This window comes from Vipera berus, assembly GCF_964194415.1.
Source record: "Vipera berus genome assembly, chromosome: 3".
Classification (NCBI taxonomy): Eukaryota; Metazoa; Chordata; class Lepidosauria; order Squamata; family Viperidae; genus Vipera; species Vipera berus.
Window position 1 is genome coordinate 34819681 of NC_138204.1, and position 21987 is coordinate 34841667.

A 21987-nucleotide genomic window follows, 5' to 3' on the forward strand; every position below is an offset into this window, starting at 1 on the left:
TTTATTCTTCTGAGCTTTTAGACTTGTGCTGGTAGCCCATTCTCAAGAGGATGGACTCCACCACATGTCCAAAAGCTCAGACCAGAGATTTTGTCTTCTGAGGTTCATGAGGATGGGCTCCAACACAGGTCCGAAAGCTCAGAAGACTAAAACTCTGGTCCTGGTGACTGCCCCAGATTGGATCCTGAAACATTACCTTGGATCATGTCTGTGTCTTCATTTACTAGAATTACAGCTGTCACTGTAATATCAGCTGCTTTGGATTACATAATATAGCTTCATTTCATTTGTTTGTAAAATAAGACAGGGAAGGTGGCAAGTGCTTTTCAGAAGACTTGTTCATCAGTGTATACTGGTAATATGACTGAAAATGCAAGTTGAATAATGGAGAATTGAGAAAAATCCCCACAACTCAATAATCTTTACAGAAACATTTTTCCACACTATTTATTTACTGCATATTGCTGTGGTTCTTAAATTGTTTGACACAATTAACCTTTTCCCCCAATTTAGAATAATTCGTTTACACCCAGATTCTGTTATTTTATACAAGAGTCTCATGGTAGTCCCAGACTGGATCCTTGACTCACAAAGAAGCAATTATACATTACCCACAGGATGTGCCCAAATTAACCCCTTGGGTTAATTATTTCCTGTTTAAGAACCACTGGCATATTGTATTCATATTTCTGCAAAACTACTGTGCTGCTTAATGAACGTTAAACAAAAACTAAAATGATGAGAGGTAGTTGGAAAAGAAAGGAATGTTAAAAATTGTCAGTGTTGTCCATGAACCAGGCACATAAATTGCACAATACAAAGAGATTCATATGAACCATTATTTTGTTAAAAGAATCAGCAAATAAAGTACAAAGAGTATTTTCCATTAATGAACATACAGTATATTGTGTTTTGCTATTTCTGTTGAAAATTAGAGAGAACTCATAAGATAGTTGTTTAGGATGGATTAAACCAAATTCTATGGTCAATAAACTTGCCCTTTGGAGTGGAATTGAGGTGTATTAAAATATAACATCTAGTTGTCCAGTCCTATGTAAGAATAGCTTAGCCTAATTTCCCAGACTTACAGTATATGGATTTTCATTTTTGGCATTAGCAGGAGTCAGTGATTCTCTACCTTCTTGTTCAAGAAAATGTACAGAAAAGGCCATCTGTTCTAAACAAGTTGAAATAACAGATCACATGAGTTTGCCTTAAGCTACTGTTTATATACCGAAATAAGCAAGTTCCGTTTTTGGAAAACAAGAATTTTTGTAATTAGTTTGAGATTAGTTGGCCTTATTTGCACTGTAAATATCTAAGTTGCTCTTCATGGTTAGGAATACAAACAAACAAAATATTCCAGGGGAGACAGTATATGATCTCATTTACCTTTCAGAAGGGCTACTAGATCTGAAGTAAAACACCCAGAGGATCACTAAATATTTTTCCTCCCTTTGCTGCCACCTAATGGTTATTTACATATTTGAAGCTCAAATGTAGCCTAGTGTTACATTACACCACCATCCTTTTCTTCCTCTCATCAATTTGCAGTCCAATCCTCCTTGTCACTCAAGAAAAAAGTAAAAAGGCAGTGTTATACTTTTTATTTAGCTCTGGTTTCCTCAACCTAGTTTTCTAAAGTCACATGATACACTGGACCATAACGTTGTGGTAGGTTAATTGATTGTGTCAACAATCACCTATTAATACATACAGTTTCACCTTGACTAGCCATTCCATTGTCAGCTAACATTATCATATGGTACAATGTGTGAACCCAGAAATGTGTGTTTTTTGTTAATTAAATAATTAAGCTGCAAGGAGTCTTGGCTATTGAAGACCTGTCTTGCCATCAACATTGCATTGCCCAAAGCAAGGAAAGAAATAGTTACACGGTATTGATTCAGTATTTTTCCCCCAAGGACTTTGTCTTTTAGATTATACTGCAGCTGATTCTTCGAACTACTGTGCATCAAATTGAGGCAGGATTTATAATTAAGGGCTTTCAAATTTTAATAACAATCAGATTTTAAATAATGCTCTTCCATGACACTGAACAATCAAAATCCAGCCACTGTAATTTTTTTTCATGCTGAGAAAACCTTCTTGGAAGTTTCTGAAGCACATTTTGACTTATTTTACTTTTCTTAAATTTTGAACCTCTTTTCCCCATTATTTTAAATTTCTGGCCTATATAATTAGAATGCCTGCAAATAGTAACACTACTAGAGCAGGGGAAAGAACATAAAATTCCTCTAGAAGATGATCTGAATTAAAGTATGTTAGAACATCTTATTTCATTACCACATCACAGTGGTATCACATTGATACCACAGCCACTGTGGTATCAATACTTTTGAAAAGAATAGGATTGATATAAAATCCCTAAGAAATCTCAAACAGTAAATCAGAACTTACCCATTATGATATAAATGAAAGAAAACCCAGATAAATTGTCTAGAATTCCTTTGAGTTTAGGGGATAAAATAAATGTGCTTAAGGCTAATCTAAGAATAAGATTATATTTTGAGATGACTTCCTACATTATTTTAAATTTACAGAATACCGATACATATCAAGGCTTTCCTACGAGACTTTCATTGTACAAATTACAATTACCTTTAATGGAGTTAGTTTTCCATTTTTTCAGGTCATTTGTTCTTTTCTCTATATTTGATCACTGGCTGGTATAAGCAACTTTAGAATACAGCTTCTCTTTGGTTTCTGCTTTCCAGTTATTATTTGACCCCCTTTAAAATCCTGGCAAATATTGGGATTCATTTTTAATATCTGTACATAATTCCACAATAGTAGAATAGAGAAAGAGATGAATAGATGAATAAATGTTTTGCAAATGTAATTTTGACCTTTAAGAATATGTTCAAACTCAGCTCTTCCAATGAAGCATTAGTAGGCTGACTGATACCATTTAATCTAAATGTATATATTATTAAGTTCTTATTATGGCTGATTTTGTTTAATTTGTAATGTTTCTCTCTGTTTTAAGGGCATTTATTATAAAAGTTTTTTTTAAATCTGTTCAGCACCATTAACCACAGGGGATACTGTAGGAATTAGTAGTATACAAGTTAAATGAATAAATGAACAAATACTATTGTTCCAACAAGTTGGGTTCCTAGGCCATCTAAATACTTAAAGATTGAAGGATGCTAATCCTTGTTGCTTTTGAATCTGGTCCATTTATAAACAACCCAGAATTACAATTCTGAAGCGTTGTTCATGTTTGCAATCCTATATGTGATGCCATGTTGTGTATGCAGAAAATGTCTTCCAAGTTCACCATGTCTTATAGCTCTTGGCACAAACTTTCCATTCTTTGCCCCTGCACTTTCTTTAAAAAGAAGCAGTCCTTTAGGATTAATCACAGATGTTTTGACAAACTAAAATGGAGCTAGTTTCTCCTTACGAGAAAGCAAGGGCTGTTGGTCATTGCTGGCAATTTGCTGAACTTTACTCCACGGCAATGTTCCCTTAAAAGGAAAAGGCAACTTTGGAAATGTCTTGTTTTGGAATCTAAACAATGATGCATTAATCCTGACTTGGTCTTCTTCAAGTGCAGCCACTCTGCTGGATTTGGACCCAGAGAACAAATGATTTAGATATTATTAGCTTATACCAATAAACATATTTAAAAGAGCTGCAAAACTTTGCAGAAGTTGGAAAAGAATATAAATTATGAATTTGTTTCAAGAACTTGTTGGCAGTCAAAAGTTAATAATACCTGCTTTCTAATAAGCATGAATAAAAACTATGATTGGATTGACACATCATGCTAATCATGTTTTGCGCAGCAATGGTTTATTGAATAGGCATAAATCATGCTTTACCAATCACAGCAGCTGGGTTCATACAACCAGACCAAACTAGGACATTAGGATATAGTATGAAACTTAATCACTGATCCCAACTGATATCGCCTCTTGCAAAGGAAATACTTTAACTCTTTCCTCCAGCCATGTTTTCCAACCTTTTTTTCTTCCTCCTGAGGATGTTAAAAACAAAACAAAATACTTCATTGGTGCCAATGGATCTAAAACAAAATTCTTCCTGAGGATTTTCAAGATACTGCTAGGGGAAGTGGTTTTAAAACTTTTCCCTCTGCCCAGGGATTCCTATCATGCAAACCATACATTTCACACAGCATATAATATTTTCCTAAAGATTAGGTGTACACTGCATGATAAAGAGAGAGAGAGAGAGAAATACCCATCTATGAGAAATGCACAGTTTATCTCACAGGGCTGCGTAACTTGGCTGGAATCAGTTCATCAGCTCACCAGGGATATTTCCAGTAACTCCAGTGCAGCTCCCTTTTGCTTTAAAGCAGGGGTGTCAAACTCAATTTCATTGAGGGCCGCATCAGCATTGTGGTTGCCCTCAAGGGGCCAGGTAGGAATAGCCAGGGTGGGCGTGGCCTACTGGGTGAGCGTGGCTAGAGTGCGTATGGCCTACTGGGTGGGCGTGGCTAGCTCTGCATAGTTCGCATCAAGGGTGCCTATGGGGCCTGGGCAGGAGTGGGACAGATCTGAGGGTCTCTGGCAGAAGGAGGGTCTCTGGGCCAGGGCCAAGGCCGTGGGGGCCGTTCCCTCACTGTTTCCAGGATGGCTTCGTGGGCCACATGAAATCACTTCGCGGGCCGGATCTGGCCCCCGGGCCTTGTGTTTGACACGTCTGCTTTAAAGGGTCCAGCACTAATGCAGCAGTTCTCAAACATGTGAGTCTTAGGATCTTTTTATATTCTTAAAAAAAATGATTGAGGGCCCTAAAGAGCTTTGGATTGTGTGTGCTGTATCTATCATTCTTTCTTGTATTAGAAATTAAAACCGAGAAAATTTAAATATTTATCTGGCTCCTCAGACCAAAATCTATGAAAGAAAGTTCATACTGTATAGCCTTCAAGCAGTAATCTGCATAAATCAACTTCTTCAGTTGGGTGCTTTTCAGATTAAATATTAGCTAAACAGAGAAGAGGCTTTTAGCAAAACTGGATTTCAGGAAGAACAAAATACTGCAGTTTACGAACCTGCTCTGTGTAATGCAGTTCTGGGGAAAGCACTTGTATCTATTTCCGGTGACTTGTAGAGTCACTTCTCAACATAATGTCTGTCTAGATGGCATTGTATCTGCACTTTCTGACTTTCCTTGCAATATTTTCATTTTAAAGGTACCTATTGGTAATAAAAGCAGATAGGTGTTTTCTGTTTTGAATATCAGAGACAGCCTCCTTGGTTTTTATCTAGATGATGCCCAATACTTATTAGTTATAGGTGGTCCTCAACTTATGACTGTAATTGAGCCTGCAATTTTGGTTGTAAGTTGTGACAGTTGTAAAGTGGGTCACCATGTCACCTTGCCTGACCTTTTTTGTAGCAATCATTAACTGAATGCTGACATTGTTAAGTGAATCCATTATTTACTATGAAGTGGGTTTGCCAGAAACCAGACGTAAAGAAGAGCAAAAACGTCGTAAATACGATCACATGACTGTAGGGTGTTGCAAACTGCCATAAATGCAGACCAATTGCTGAACACCCAAAATGAAGTCATGTGATCATGGGAGGGGCAGACAATGGAAGTTCAAATTTGGATTGTAACTTCAAATGGTTGCTAAGCAAGCAGTTTTAGGTTAAGGACTAGCTGTAGTTGTAGATTTAATAGACTTACATAAAGACAAATGTGTAATTTTATCATTAAATGGTTAAAAAAACATTTGACAAGGTATGTAAACAGCATACGCTTGCTGTACTAAACAGATTCAGATTCCCCTGGAATTCTTAAAATGGATCAAGGTATTATATAAGTCACCCACATCTAAAGTAAACGTTAATGATATGTTTTCTCCTACTTTCCCACTATTTTTAGAGGACCTAGAGAAGGATGTCCACTCTTACCCTTGTTCTTTAAATTCTGCATGGAAACCTTGGCTTGTGCTATTAGACAACATAGGGAGTTCTATGGAGTAATGCATAACAGTTGAATACAAATGCAGATGACATTCTACTTGTAAATGAAATTCTTTTGTCTTTTTTTTATTTTGAAACCTCACATTACTATGGCAGTGTTGATGCAAATGATAGATGCCTTCAGTAAAATAGCAGGATACACTATTGGAACTGATGTCATTTGATGAAAATTTGCTTACCCCTTAATCCATTTAATATCAATTCCATATTTGTACAAAATTCAATAAGTATTTAGATATGTGTGTATATCAAAACTCAGTTATATGTAATAGAAATAAAATATAGAGAGAGGTTTCTTCAGACATTAATAGATGGGAATAATTAAACCTCACCCTATGGAGAAAGATGAATGCTCTCAAAATGAATATTATTCCTAGATTAATTTATACTTTGAGAAGAATTCCCATTCATATATCTGGGAAATATTTTCAGAAAATAAATTCTTTGTTTAGAAAGTTTTGATGGGGTTCTTTGATTATGAAAATATTTTTACACAAAATACAATTACCAGTTAATGAGGGAGGATTTGGTTTCTCAAATCTGAAGCTGTATTATCATGCTTGCCTATTGTCAAGTATTACATATTGAAAGCCAACAACTGGTATTAATTTTCTGATTTGGGCCTTGGGTGGACAGATGTTAGACTCTATGTACATTAAAACTCTAGTATCTCTGGAAACAATTGCATCAGTTTGGAAGATATGGAATCTATTGTTCCTCCCCCCAAAAATAATTTTTTTGGGAAAAAGATAGTGATAATGAAAAATTGGATGAAAGTGGGGATATTGACTTTGGCTCAACTGATTGATGAAGTTTTAGGATACACTGCTAGGAGATAAATATTATTTATCAGGTGTGTAAATGGCATCATTTACAGCTACAATATTTGTTAACAATATGCTTGGATCAGCAGCATTTTCAGCTTCTGAAACATCTGAAATGCTAGAAAAACTTGTTAAACCCCTTAAAACCAAAAACCTACTATTAGTTTTTTAATAAATATTTATTATCAATAAATCAATTTGATATGCAGATGCTTGGATAAAAAAATTAGAGGTTCCTATATTGCCTAGACCTAGAGTGACAATGGGAGATTATTTTAATTTCTAAAGCAAGAGTGTCAATGGACCTCAAATTACAACTTATACAACCCCAAAAAATATTTAGAATGTATTGGCTCCATATGCAACAAAAAAATAATATTTAGAATTTATTGGACTCCATGAGAAATCATGTACAAAAGGACTGGCAAAAATAGAGCCCTGGTGGTGCAGTGGTTAAAGTGCAGTATTGCAGGCAAACTCTGCCCACAGTCTGGCTTTGATCCTGACAGGGCTCCAGGTTGATTCATCCTTCCATCCTTCTGAGGTTGGTAAAACGAGGACCCACATTGTTGGGGGCAATATGCAAATAATACTTACATTGTAAACCGCCCAGAGAGCGCTGTAAAACGCTATGGGGCGGTATATAAGCCTAAATGCTATTGCTATTGCTATATGCTCTGATAATAGATCAGCTAGTACCAAATGCAAAAAGGTTATACATGTAGTGTCAGCTTTCTACATACTGCTGTCTACTTCTTTCAACTGAAAGGTGTCAACATGTCATAAAATGTTGAATGATACTCAGTTACATCCTGTAAATCATTCAGATGCTGTGATCAGGAAATATAGTATGCAGAATCCTGGATCCAATACCATGTGGAAAAGACATGCCCCACAAGCACTTTGGGGATACTATATGTGCAACATCTAGCAGCTATCTTGTTTCTTATCTTCAATAAATACCTTTTATGATTCACTGTAATAACATGCAAAGTGTACATTTAAGTATGTTGCATTTACATACAATTTGTTGCATTTACACACAAAAATAATATGTTCAGCAAAACTTGCAATTTTTGTTCCATCTGCACATGAACTGTGATAGAATAGGGCTTTGGACTTGAAACCCAGAGTTGCTACAGGGGATATAAAGGCATCTAGAACTAATTAAACCAAAATCCCTGAGCTGTAGAATAGACAGAAAAATAAAAACAAATAAAAAATTTGAAAAAAAAAGAACGGCAAACCACTTTCCTATCACTGCGAAGAAAATCAAGGGTCAAACCTGACTTGAAGGCAACTTTAACTTTTGACTAATAGCAGATTTCAGATCAATATGTTTTTGCTAGCAGTTCAGACTCCTTAGTTCTACATTTTCTTTGTGAAGCTTCCTTTTATCGCCCTTTTTACCAGACCAAGGCAATTCCCAGGCTGCAGTTGACTCATGTCTTTGGACTTTTTGGTCAGACACAATGTAACGTTGGCAACAGCAAATTAACTTTGTCTGCCAGTTCATCAAGAGTCAGAGATGCCACTGAGGCTGTTCAACATGAGAGTATAAGAAGTTGTGGAAGTCAAAAGAAACCTTTTCCTGACTCCTCTGATCTACATACCTAAAAAAGGATTTAGTTCATTCTTTGGTATCGTGATTTTTAAAATTAATGTTCTAGATCAGGGGTGTCAAACTGCCGGCCCATGGGCTGGTTGCATCATATGGAGACCATGCCCGCCCCAGCTCCAGCAATGCAAAAAATGTCGTGATACGTCACAACATGTCACGTGATGTGACGAGTTTGACACCTGTGTTCTAGATCCAACTTTAAGGCAATTCTGGCTCCCCCTTTTTATTATAAGAAAAAATGAGTACATTCAAGTGAGACCCCCAACAAATTGTCCAGGTATATTCATATCTTTGAAAAAGGGATGCTCCTGCATGGGAACATACCTATCCAGCTATGCACTCCTCCAAAATGCATAATTTCATCCATCATCTTCCTCATTTTTTTCTTTCCAAATGATACTCAGCATTCCTTGGCTTCTAATCAAGTATTTTTTTTGAGAGAGAACTACTCCCTCAATTTCCACCTCTACATCAATAGCTAGAAAGCAGCAGTGAGCAATATCAATTCTTCTGAACTGCAGAATGCAGTTAGAAGAGTGGATCCATCTGGCACAATATCTATTACTTACTATTCCTGGACTGCATTGTTGTATCTCCCAGCCCTCTACCCCCAAGTTTAAAGGACTCTGGATTTCCTTAACTGCAGTACTGTGGTGTACTGATTTGTCAGGACTCTTTAGAGCCAACTTAGACTTTTTCCCATGTCCCTTTTAAATCTACATATGTGCACTTCTGAAATGATGATCTGGTTTGCCTTTGTCACAGAGACTTTAAAAGATTCAAGAGCTATGCAATTTAAAGGTACTTCCATGTTGTTACTGCTTCCAGCCTTCAATCCTTCAAAAGCAATGTGAAACTGACCTTCAATTATCCTCACACCCCAATAGTTAACCTAGAGAACCATGCTAAGGCAAGAACAGGGTGAAGTCAGAGTTCCCACCAATGAAAAAACTACCTGCCCTGAAGCTCAGTGGAGCTGTAGTCATTCAAGAGAAAATGCATATAGAGCAACCTGAAGAGAGAGAGGCCATGATCTTAGCAGACTTTAGGGGGTCAATAAGAGATGGATAGATCTCTGGCCCTGATTATATAATCCCTAGACTTGAGACCAAGGAATTCTTAGTCCTATGGCAAGTTTTGTATCTGAAGAATACCATTTTCATACTGGAACTAAAAATAATTCTAAGATGTCTCCATAGCAGGCTGGGGATAAGACAGACTTGACATCATGAGGACATGTTCCTTAAAACTGATGAGTGGATTTACTACATGCTTGATAAGGAGGGAGATGAAGAATAGCCATACAGTACAGTTCTACTTTATGCAAGTCTTGGTCTTTCTTTCTCCAAACATTATTTTAAGCTAGTCCATTAAATAGTTACATGGAAGACAGAAAAAAAATGATGTCCACATCTCACAGTACTACTGATGACCCCAAAGCATAGTATTACCATGGACAAATTTGGATAGCATTCTTAGAAATACTTATGAGAGCTCATCTGGAAAGGATAAAAAAAGGCAAGAGAGAGACAATTATTTGCCTCCCTACATGTAATTCACAGCCTGCCTTCTCTTTGACCATATGGTGTTCTGGCTGGCACTTTGACATCTCAACGAATAGGAATTCAAGTACAGGGCAGAATAAGAATGCAGCGTTTTATTCTACTGCCTGAATTGCAGCATGGAGGTGTGCTTGTAGAAACATGGTGAAATGGCTCTACTGATGGCATTAGCAACCAATGCACTAGACTAAAATGTGGTTGGCTAATTTGTGGTTCAGTATATTTGTGCAAATCCAGATAATTGCATTAATAGTAAACCATAGTTTCATTAAGTATGGGTTACCGTGCATACAAACCATGTTCTTCATTTATATAATAGATTAAGACTTTAATAACTGAGTCATGCTGAATATCAACTGAATGACTATATGTATTTGGAATCTAGGGTGCAGGGAAAGGGAAAAGCAGTTGGATGGGAAAGTATTATTTATTATTATTAATTTATTATTATTATTAATTTAATTTCTATACCGCCCTTCTCCCGAAGGACTCAGGGCGGTGTACAGGGCAATAAAAATACAATAAAAATACAATATACAAAAGTTAAAAATAAGATTAAATAAAACTAGCCCATTACAATAAATAATTAAAAATTACTAATTAAAATACCCCAAACCCATTAGACCAGGCCGGCTTGTTCAAATAGGTAAGTTTTCAGATCACGGCAGAAAGAGCGAAAGTCAGGAGCCATCCGCCCAACCGGTAATTGATTCCAAAGGGCTGGCGTGCCCACAGAGAATGCTCTCCCCTTGGGGGCCGCCAGCCGGCACTCTCTGACCGGCGGCACCCTGAGGAGGCCCTCTCTGTGGGAGCGCACAGAACGAAGGGAAGCTGATGCCGGCAGCAGTGATCCCGTAAGTAATCCTGACCCATGCCATTTAGGGCTTTATAGGTAATCACCAGTATGAATGTTTTGTTCTTTCAGTTGCCACAGATGTCCCCAAGAAACAGCCACTGGGGTTTTGTTATATGCAAATAACAGAAATATGTAGTTTGGTATGAGGTTTATTTGCAGTTATGGCTTTTTGTATAGGCTGGCAATTTCCCACAATTACAGAATGATGCTCGCCTGAAACTGGGTTTTGACCTTTTGGTAGGAACAGAAAATAAAGGTTAACTAATGCCTTCTGAGCTGATTTTTTTTGGCTCCTTGAGTGTGAAAGTATCATAGGGACACTCATGTCTATTTTGGGTTGTTTATAGAAAGCTTACTAGGCACCTATGGTTATCTTAACATTCAGAGAAAAAGGTGACATGCTATCTGGTTAGAATACTTTTAAATATAACTTGAGTTTTGAGATTCAGGTTAGAACCTTTTTTTTTCTCTGAACAGTACAAGGTTCATCAGATTCGTGACCATATATGCTCCAGAGGTTTTATGGTTTGAACCAATTGATAACTAAAATTTTAAGCTTAGACAAATTAAGCTGGCCATAAATCCAACAGGGATTACTTGAAATAAGGAACAAAAATATATGCCTACTCCAATCTGTAGAATCTGCTTTATCTTCTACTTTGACAGCTAATTGCTTGTACTGAAAAAGCTGTCAATATTAAGTGAAAATGCATTGAGACGTATTAGAAACCAGTAGGGATGTTACTTGGTAAATGTATGTTGTCCAGGAGATACAAGAAGTCACCCACTTTTTCAGCTGTAGAGCTCATTATGATCTAGATATTGTCTTTCAGTTCAACCCACCTGATTACAGTCTTTTATTATGTATTTTGTAGATGACTCCTGTTTTTTCTTTGGCTACTGGGTCTTTGGTTTAATTTAGAGGTTTAGTTAGTTTGTGTGCTATGGTGATGCTGTGTGCTCGTAGTAGTTTGTTGTTTTTCTGAGATGTTTTTAATGTGTGTTAGTGTTATCTTTTTTCATAGCTTGTGTTGGTTGTGCTATAGAGGCTTAATGGTCAGGCACTCAATTCCTTATTTCCAGCAACTGCTATTCAGAGATATAATGTCTCTGAACCTGGCAATGCCATTTATAAATATCATGACTATTAACTGTTGATAGATCTGTTATGCCTCCGCTAATTTATATAATCCCACTTTTACAGCCTAGCTTTTGTAGGATAGACATAGGGTTGACTGTCGGCAAAGGAATCAAATTATTTGGAATAAAGAGAAATTAACATGAATTAAAAATAAGTGGCTGTGCTACAGTTTAGAAGATAGCTACATGCATGTTGAATCTCATCTTAAACTGCTTTCCTTGCTGTTATTAAAGTGTAACTTGGTACAGTATCAACATTTATCTTACATATTTCTAGTACTATTTTTCTACACTAATTACCTAGTGTATGCAAAATAATCCACATGGCTCTGAATCTGATCACAAGATTGCATTCCCTTAAGGCAATAAAATCTAGTTAATATGGTCAAGACTTCAGATTACCATGATAGCAGCTCAAATAATCAAGTGCTAATAAAACTGTCTCAGGTATTATTTCTGCTTCTTTATAACTGGTGTATATCTGTGTAAGCAATAGCATATAACTGCAGAGAATAAAAAAATGTCATTAAAGTTTCAGTCTTGATCAGGTTCATACCACTCAGGACTGATTTTAGAGCACATTCAGAAGACCAGCCTTTTCTTCACTAAGCTTACTAACTTCTTATTCGAAATGAAACAAATTGACAAATTTGTATGAAATATTAAAGTGATCAGGATGCTGTTACCCCTGTTACCATTACGTCCATACAGAATCTATAACTGAATTTTCTGGCTGAGATGTCTTAACCACCCTGTGCCAATCTGTAGGCCAGCAACAGAATACTCTACATTCAGTTTCATGCTGAAAATTAAACCCCTTCCACTTCCAAAAAATCAAATATAATAAATGTTACTAAGCTACAGGTTTTGCATCTGGCTTTCTGTTCCTGGCAAGCTGGCAAGAGCAGGAAGATGAAGTATGCCAGATGTCCCCTCCAAAGACCTATTTGGACTAGTCATTTAAAACCAGCATTGCATTGCAGTGCTGCTGCTTCTGCCGAGACAATTGCAGCTTAGAAATTCTCTATTTGCACAAAGTCTTGTAACTGCAGCAGTAAGAGGTTACATTTAAGCACAATATCTGCACAGATGTCAGATGATTGCTTATGTAAGCAAATTGGTAGCATCTTATAGAAATGCTCTCAGCCTTGAGAAAATTATTATAAAATGGGAGCTAGTGTATTAATAGCGGTTAAGGGTTGGATTGGTACTGGAAAGATTTAGATTCTAGTCCACACTTAGCACAGAAGCTGGGTGTGGGCGGTTTTGGGGCCAGTCACCTTTTTCTCAGCCCAATCTATTTTACAGGGTGGTTGTCATAGGAAAAAAATACGAGGGCAGACTACAGTGTATGCTGTGTTGAATTCCTGAAAACAAGGCGACAAACAAATAAAGTTACTTATATAGAATGTCAATTCTCTTAACAGTTTCAATTGCATTGTGCATTCTGGAACGACATAATGAACCACGAGAATGAAAAGCCATCAGTCTTTCCTTATGGAAGAATGTAGAGAACGTCTAGGATCAAGTGATTTGTTCTCCCCATATGGTGAAGAACTATGTGGTGTCATAACAAACTTGGCCCTTCTAGCCTTCCTACTGCTGCTTTCAGATGTGTTAATCCATCTGCTACTAACAAGCCCAAGGAAAAGAAAAGGAATAAACAGGATATTTTTTTTCTCTTTCTCCCTAGAGACAGAAAAAGAAGAAAGTCAGCTCAGCAATATCAATTTACTGTAAGATGATCTAAAAGAGCAGATTTACAACAGTAGAGAGTTTGACCACTGGCCAACTAGCTTTGTTTCCCACAGTTCAGCATTACAGAACAGAACTTCAGAGTAAGATAGCAATCCTCACTCAAAAAGGCCTGATGCTGAACAGTGTTTTAACGTGTTAGAAGAGATCTGTGTTTATCTTAGCTTGAGAAAGCTATATATTTTGTTATACTCTGACTCTGGATATCCTTCCCTATATAATGTAAAAAACAAAATAAGTGACATGAGGTAATTTATTTGGATCTGTTAGTCAATAGATTTCACAGATGTCCATTTTCTCAATTTGTCAAAGGGTTCTACAGTGCTTCAGCCATTAAGTGGAAGCTAATTCTTGGCCACAATGTCTAAATCTTTCATTAAGATTGAAGTACTTGTGTACTTGCATAGTAATTAAAAAGTCCTGCTCCAGAGAAAAGGTTTTATGTTGTGAGAGAAATGTAAATCCTCCATCGCATTCAAATTATCTATGAGGAAAGCATTGCATATTTTATTTTTTCTAAAATTACTTATTTCTTATTATAGCAATATTTAAAACATGCAATTATGAACTCCATTAATAAACCCATGTAGAGCCTTTGATTCCTAATTTGCAAAAATTTACTCCTGTGTCCTTTAATCTACACAGAGAATAGCTGTTCACCAACAAATAAAGCAGTCTAGTCCAAGTTGGTGCCCCCTAGAAGTATTGGGGGCACCAAATCCTTAATGCCCAGTCATCAGGCTAGATAAGATTGAAATAAAGAGAAACATGCCATAAATCTATGCAAGTCTAAAGCTTTCTGGAGGTATTTCCTATGCAAGAATCAAAGAGCTTGTGACTCACCAAAGCAAAGATAATTCACTAACCTCTGGATACTAAAAGCTTAAAGAACATATTATTACCACTGCTTCCTGAAATGGCAAAATCAAGCCACTTGCTAGCTATATACATGTCATACGTAACACATAACATACATAGCTCCAGTTCAGCTTAGCAAATTACAAGTTCTGAAGGGCAAGTGCATGGTCTACTTTGCTTCCTGCTTGTTTCCTTTTGTTTTCACCAACTTTCAAGTTCAAGATGCTTCCTGATGATCTCTAGGATGAGACAGAAAAAATGATCTTCAAGAAAGATCATTCTGCTGAAATACCATAATGTCTGTTATTATTGTCCTAACCCTCTTTCCAATCAGCCAGCAAAACAAAATAAACTGGCATGCATATTTTTTAAGTTCCCCCCTCCCATAAACATTTGAGTTGAGACAGGTTGTTAGCAAGAACTGAATTTGAAATTATCTTCCCAGTTCCTGCTAACTAGTGTTACTTTACATTTGTGTAATATACCAAATCATCGGTAAGCCTCTGTTTTTGGTTAAAGAGCTGTGGGAATGGGAAGATGGGTGTAGTGAAACTGGAAGAAGGCGTGATCCCTTTCACCAAGTATGGTAACTTAGCATATTATGCAAACATGGCAATACATCAAAGTAAAATAGAACTGTAAGGAGATAGATATGCTTTCCAAAACATGTTAACATTCTAGTAGATTTTAGAGAAATAAAGGGAAAACATTTTTACATACTGTATTTCTGATAAATGCTGAGATTTTAATATGCTTTTGGAAGAAGTCAACCAAATTGTATTCCTTGTATCATGTTTAAGGGGAAAAAATCCCCATACCATCTGCAAAGAAGTTATTCTTCCTATCCCTCTGCCAAATTTTACTTGGTGACAGCTGCATCCACTCACCCACTTGCAAGACAAGCTGGTAGAACTTTGCAGGTCTAGGCATCTATATCTGAGCCAAAGTATACAGCCCATTTCTTTTTCATCATTTGGTGTATGCATCTATTGTTGTATTCTCATTATATGTTTTCCCTTGGTTAACTCAAACATGATTTATTCAGTTAATCTGATTTCAAATAGCACTAGGCACACCAGAGGAGATTGTACAACATTTAAAATGAGGCTAATTTGTGGCTCAGCGTGTAACGCAGAGACTGCCTAAATATATACGTACGAGGGAAAGAGAAAACATGAAAAAGATATTCAAGAACTGCAATAATATTTTCAGGGATTAAATGTACAAATTTGGGGAGTGATCAAAACCAGACATTTCAGGTGCCAGAGGCTAAGCAATATCAATTAGTTGAAAGTGAAGGTTCATTCTCCAAACCTGGCAGCTTGCTGGCCATTCCTTGAAATTAAAAGATGAGCCTGTCCTGTTGGGGCTAACTTGTTAAGCTTGTGGTCAGTTTGAAGGAAGAAAGAATATATATAAACATTATGTTCAACCAATGCACTAACTAATGGTTTAACAAACCATGGCTATGAAATTATCCCAGTTTTTAAAGTTTTCATTAACATGTGGGATGAATTCAAACTATGTTAGATTTAACACTTGGTTGGCAAGTTTGTGGCTCAGAATATATACATTGACAACATATTCTGTGCTTCAAGCAAAAAACGTAAGCTGTCCTTAGATATATTTTTTTAGCTTGTTCCATTTGGACTTGTGTTCCTAATCCAGCACCTGAAGCCTCTGCTTCATTATGCTTATGGACATTTGTTGCAAGTTAAGGTTCTTGTTTCCCCATGGGATCTCTTAGTACTGGGTAGATTCAGCTCCTCCCCATCTACATTTATACTTATTGCTGGTAAGCAAGTGTGGTTGCTGCAGGCAAGACAAAGTCCTCTGATCTAGCCTCACCTCTCAAGGAACATAACACAAAGCCTGGGTTTACGTAAAAGGCTAGGTCAAAAATGTGTGGTTAATAAGCTACTGTATGGTGACTGTTTTGAAAGAATTTAGTCAACTGTAATTTATGTAGTTATCATAGGTAAACAAAATATGGTTTGGTACATTTATAAATATAGTATAGAGCTTACCTCCCATCATTCTTTGTCAGGTGGCATGACATATATCATTCTTTGTCAGGTGGCATGACATATAGACTGGGCTTGAACAAAACACTACTCTAAAATGAATTTGTCTTTTGGTATTGAACCCAGACCATGTGGAAGCTTATTTTCAGGTGGTCTGAAAATGCAAGCTATTTAGTAAACCATAATTCTATAATAAACATATTGTAGAATCACATGGGTACTTATCTCACTTTTTTCTAGACTTCAGAAGGATTGGGAATGGTATTATCACTCTACCCTATAGTTTTTTTAAACAATGGGATTCAAATGAAATGCTAAACCTCAAACAATTAAAACACATTTTGGCTTTGCATACTATGTAAACACATCCCTTGTAGTGTTTTGATGTTAGCTGCTGTAAAAGACAAAGAGAATAAAATAGTGGGTGGATTTGCTTAATAATAGTTTATTAAATGTCAGAATAGATATTTGGACATTTAGCATGCCCAAGATGCTAAACTATAAACCATGCCTTAACAAATCCTAATCATTGGGTTAACTCATGCCACCAATGATTTGTTTGATTCTGACCTAGAGTGACATATGAACCTAGTTTTGTGGTTTTCAAATCATACTTTAAGGTTTACCATTGTGGTACAAAACTACTCAAGCTTGTACAACAATTCATCATTAAAGAAAATGATGACTTTCATAAATTCTGCAATTGTGGGGTGACTTTCTCCATCTTATCTCTTGCAGCAACCAAGTTCTCAGATATTACTGGCACAGGCACAGAAGCATTAAGACTGGACTCCCAATATTAGAAAGCTAGAACAGAAACAGTTTTGGGGCTTCAGCCCAACCTAACAGGGAACAACTTTCACTTCCCTACATGAGACAATTATCTCCAACTTCAAGAAACCAAAAAAATGCTCTGTGACAGCATTTACTCATGTTAATAACGTAGTATCATTTTGACTTTACATAGTAAATGAACTTAATCATTGTGATTGACTCAGTAAACAAACAGGATGAAACAAATATGATTTCGTAGGAAGTGTAAATCCATTCACTGTTTTATTCGGTAAAACTTTAGGAAAATATTTGTGACTACGAAAAGCAATAAATATATATCTTAATGCAGCTCAGTAAACTTGATTGCACTGATCAAGTTTATGAAAAACAGGATATAGGTTGCATCTTACTATGGAAAAGCAATCTTTTCCTTTTGACTTTCTGAGTCCGTTTTCACACCGCAACCCCGCCCCCAAATGTGGTGCTTTAATTCAGCAAACTATAATTCCAGCCATAGTTTACAGCTAGCATTACTCCACCTCCCCTTATACCAGCACACCTTTCCCAAAGAGCAACTTACATCCGTTGACTCTTCCTTTGGAATAAATTTCTTTCTCTCCTTTTCAGAGTAGCTGAGTGTTTCCTCTCGATTGCACTTGCCACTCAATTGCTTGTCAGTTTTATCTCTCTGCTCGAGGCCTACCGGAATGCTCCCATCTGTATCAGATGAATCTAGCTCTTTTTCTAGCTCTTCCATCTCCTCTGGAGACAAAGTGGATAGTAAGTTGTCAATATCTGGATCTTCACTGACTTGCCGTCGGTATTTTGCTACTTTAGACATCTTGGCAGGTTGCACGTACACTGTTATATGTGTATCTATACGTATTTGTGTATATATTAAAAAGGAAGCTTAAAAAAAGTTGGGATTTCTGCAAAACCAAGTTCTTTTTTCTGGTACTGTAGAGATGTTGAAATGTTATATGTAAGAAACCAAACGCCTTTTACAGCTTGGATTATAATGACTATGCAGATGTAGAGAAACTGGCCAATGAAAAGTAACAACAGTTTAGCCAAGCAGAGCAAAGCCAATCATACAAGACAAGAGGTGGAGCTGATATCTATCAGAGGAGTTTGAAACTTGAGGACATTCCAGGGAATCTTGAAGTGCTGCATGACCAAATTTAGTCTTGAACTTTTAGGTTTTTCAAGGCAATGAAAAAAGAAGAGAAACTTGCATATTTTCTAAAAAGAAAAGCAAAACAAAATTCACTAAGCTGCTGGCTGGCTGCATGGATGCAGAAATGAAAACAAAATCTTTAAGTATGTATATCAACTGCTCACACATCTACAAACAAATGCATTTCCTTGTTGGCATGCAGTATCTTATTTCACTTCTCTTAATACTAATACAGTATGTGAAATCAGAATATGCCTGAAGCTTTCTTAATTTAATAAAATATTCAGTTGTTGAAAGCAGCATATCTTCTACTTATCTACTAAAATTACATGAGTTTTGAATTTGATATTTCTTTTGAATCTCACACAAATGATAGAAAATTATAGTTCTTATTGTGGTACAGCACGCTTTCAATGTATAAGTCATTAAACAAGGCCCCAACCCTCATCAACATGTAGTTTAAAGTTAGATAGAAAGCCCATCAGATTTTCTTTGGAATACATTTGCAGAGTTGGATTGCCTATCTACAGTTGCTAGGAAGTGGAGAGCTGAGTACAATAGGATGCATCTTCCATTTTAATCTGGGAGATTTTCAGTAAAAACAGTGTAGATTTTTCAGTCCTTCTCTGAAGTGTCCTCTGAATATGTTACATTGCTAGCAACATATAGGGACAGTAGGAATGGTAGTTTCTGAGTAGTTCTGGAACTATTACTGGAAAGTTTTTCTTCCTCAGGTTTTATTTCAAAAGCTCACTAAATGCTACAGTAGTATTATTGAAAATTGACAGGTTTTAAATTAATTTAAATTTAATTTCACAAAATGGTATTCTACCAAGGTATTGAACAAGTACTCCATTCATGAGCCTTCCAGGTGGGAAATTCTGACCAAATATTTCATATCTTTTATTATCCAAAGAATATGGAGGGTTCATACTTCTGCTTTTTCTTCAACTCATCTCCATCTTCTTTTGCCTGCTTTGTAACAACCAGTATTCATGTTGGAAGGTCAAATCTAGAAATGATGCTGTAAAACTAATACTTGCTTCATCGTTTGATATTTGCATTATGTTTTTTATTCAGATTAGTGTTTTCCAGATATGTCCAACTTCAAGTTGAGCTTGCCAATAGCATGTAGGAGATGCTTGGGGATGGATGGTGTCAGGACCCACCCCAAACCACGTCTTAGGAAGACAAAAACTCTTGGAGTCAGTTCTAGTCCGAAAGGAATCTTTACTAGGACATGCTTGGTTGTGGGAATACAAGACAGGACTTAGTATTGTTTTACAAATTGAAATTTTATAAAGGGTACCCGGTTCAACCCCCCTTCCCTCAACCCCATTTGGTCAGCCCCCATCCTTCTACTTCATGTCATCCCTTTCGTGGGGGGAAAAAAGGAACTTCGAATCTTTATGGTTATTGCCTTCTTCCTCTCCAGAATTAAAAGAAAACACAAGCCAGATACCTTCTTCTCTAACCCTCCCTTTTGACCCCCCCCCAGTTCAAAAGGTTTCCTTGGTCTTTGAAATAACCTAAGGCAGGCTGAATCCACATATGCTCCTCCTTCCTCGGGAGATGGCAGAATCCATATGGGGGGGATAATGTTTTAAACATACATTTATGAATGTGATATAAATGGATTCTGACAGATGGTTTGCATCATAATTTGCATCATAATTTATTACAGTATATCTTAATGATATTTGAAAGAAATAATAGACTAGTCTTCCTTTCTTTTTTCTTTTTTCTTTCTTTTTATATGTAATATTAATATTGCTTGTAGTTATCTTATATGAGCTAGAGAGCGATAGATTTAAGAGTTTATTGTTGTTAGCATATGGATGTTTATGATTGTTCTTTGTTTTTATACCTTGTACTTAGCTCTGGGAAGTCGGGGGGGGGAGGGGGAAATGGGGGGGAGGGGCAGGGAGGGATAGGTAGGGGTGGGGGGAGGGGGGGATTGTTAAAGATAAAATGTACTCTAAAACTTTTCAATAAAAAAAAAGAAAGAAATAATAGACTGATGTCAAAATAGAAAAATGTAATTCCAAAAATGCTGCTTATGTAATCAAAACTGGATTATGTCATTAAGAAACAATATTGAATGAACATATCAAATTATCACTGTATTAATGTATATTTACACTATTTAAAATGTTTTTTTCAAATTGCACATTATCAGGCCTTGTGAATTTTAGTACAAGCTAATAATTACCAAAGCAAAGTCAAAATACATTCTTTTTTACCTCGGTTTTTCTCCCATCTCCCTCAGACCTTTCCTAAACCTAATTTTTACAAACAATGCACTCCATCTACTGACAGTCACTATTATTACACAACATGTAAAGATGTTATTATATGATGCAAATGTAGTGCAATACTTCAACTTCAACGTGTTACTGTAAATAAAAGCCTCACTGGCCTTTAGTCCTCTACTTTGTTGAACTAGATAGATATTTGATAAGTGTTGTTACTTTGCTTTTAGGTTCAGTATTTTGGGCTTGTTCAATACAATGCTAACAAGGAAATGTGGCAATACAGTTTGTATCTTTTCTTGACAAAAACATCAGTCCAGTAGCAATTTTTCTTTTCTTTTTATTAAATGGCACAGATCTTCTTAAGCTGCAGCTTACTACATCAGATCCATGAAGTGGCTTGATTGATGTAAGATTTATATTGGAGTGAGGAGGAGGAAATTGTTAAATAATAAGGTAGATGCAATCCATCTAATATACAATCTGCATAACCAGGCTTAGGTGGTCCTCGACTTACAACAGTTCATTTAGTGACCATCCAAAGTTACAATGGCACTGAAAAAAGTGAGTTATGACCAGTTTTCACACTTATAACCGTTGAACATTCCCATGGTCATGTGATCAAAATTCAGATGCTTGACAACTGATTCATATTTATGATGGCTGCAGTGTCCTGAGGTCAGGTGATCCCCTTTTGCAAGCTTCTGACAAGCTAGATTCACTTAACAGCCATGTTACTAACTTAACAACAGCAGTGATTCACTTAACAACTGTGGCAAGAAAGGTCATAAAATGAGGCAAAACTTATTTAACAAATGGCTCACTTAGCAACAGAAATTTTGGGCTCACTTGTGGTCGTAAGTTGAGGACTACCTGTACTTTCCCTTTCTCCCTACCTCACTCCATTTAAACCTTAATGAAATTTGTTAATAAGAGGCACTGCCAGAACAGATGCTACTCTTAGTTTTTTTGCCATCATACACTACCTTGGCTCTCCTTCTACAACAGGTGTGTCAAACTGCCGACCCATGGGCAGCGTGTGTCAAAACCACGGCCACCCCATTGCCGGCAATAGAAAAAAAGTCACGATACGTTGTGACATGTCACATGACGTTGCGAGTTTGACTTCCCTGTTCTACGATAGTCTTGATTCATTT

The 21987-nt window shown here is 36.6% G+C and overlaps 1 protein-coding gene across 1 annotated transcript in view; it reads right to left on the reverse strand.

Moving 5' to 3' along the window:
- Nucleotides 1–18485, reverse strand: part of LMOD1 (leiomodin 1) — a 28193-nt gene extending 9708 nt beyond the window's left edge. The window contains exon 1 of the mRNA XM_081326061.1: nucleotides 17982–18485. Coding sequence (XP_081182187.1) covers nucleotides 17982–18242 — 261 coding nt within the window. The 5' untranslated portion in view covers nucleotides 18243–18485. The remainder of the gene's footprint in view (nucleotides 1–17981) is intronic.
- Between the last annotated feature and the right edge of the window lie 3502 nt (nucleotides 18486–21987).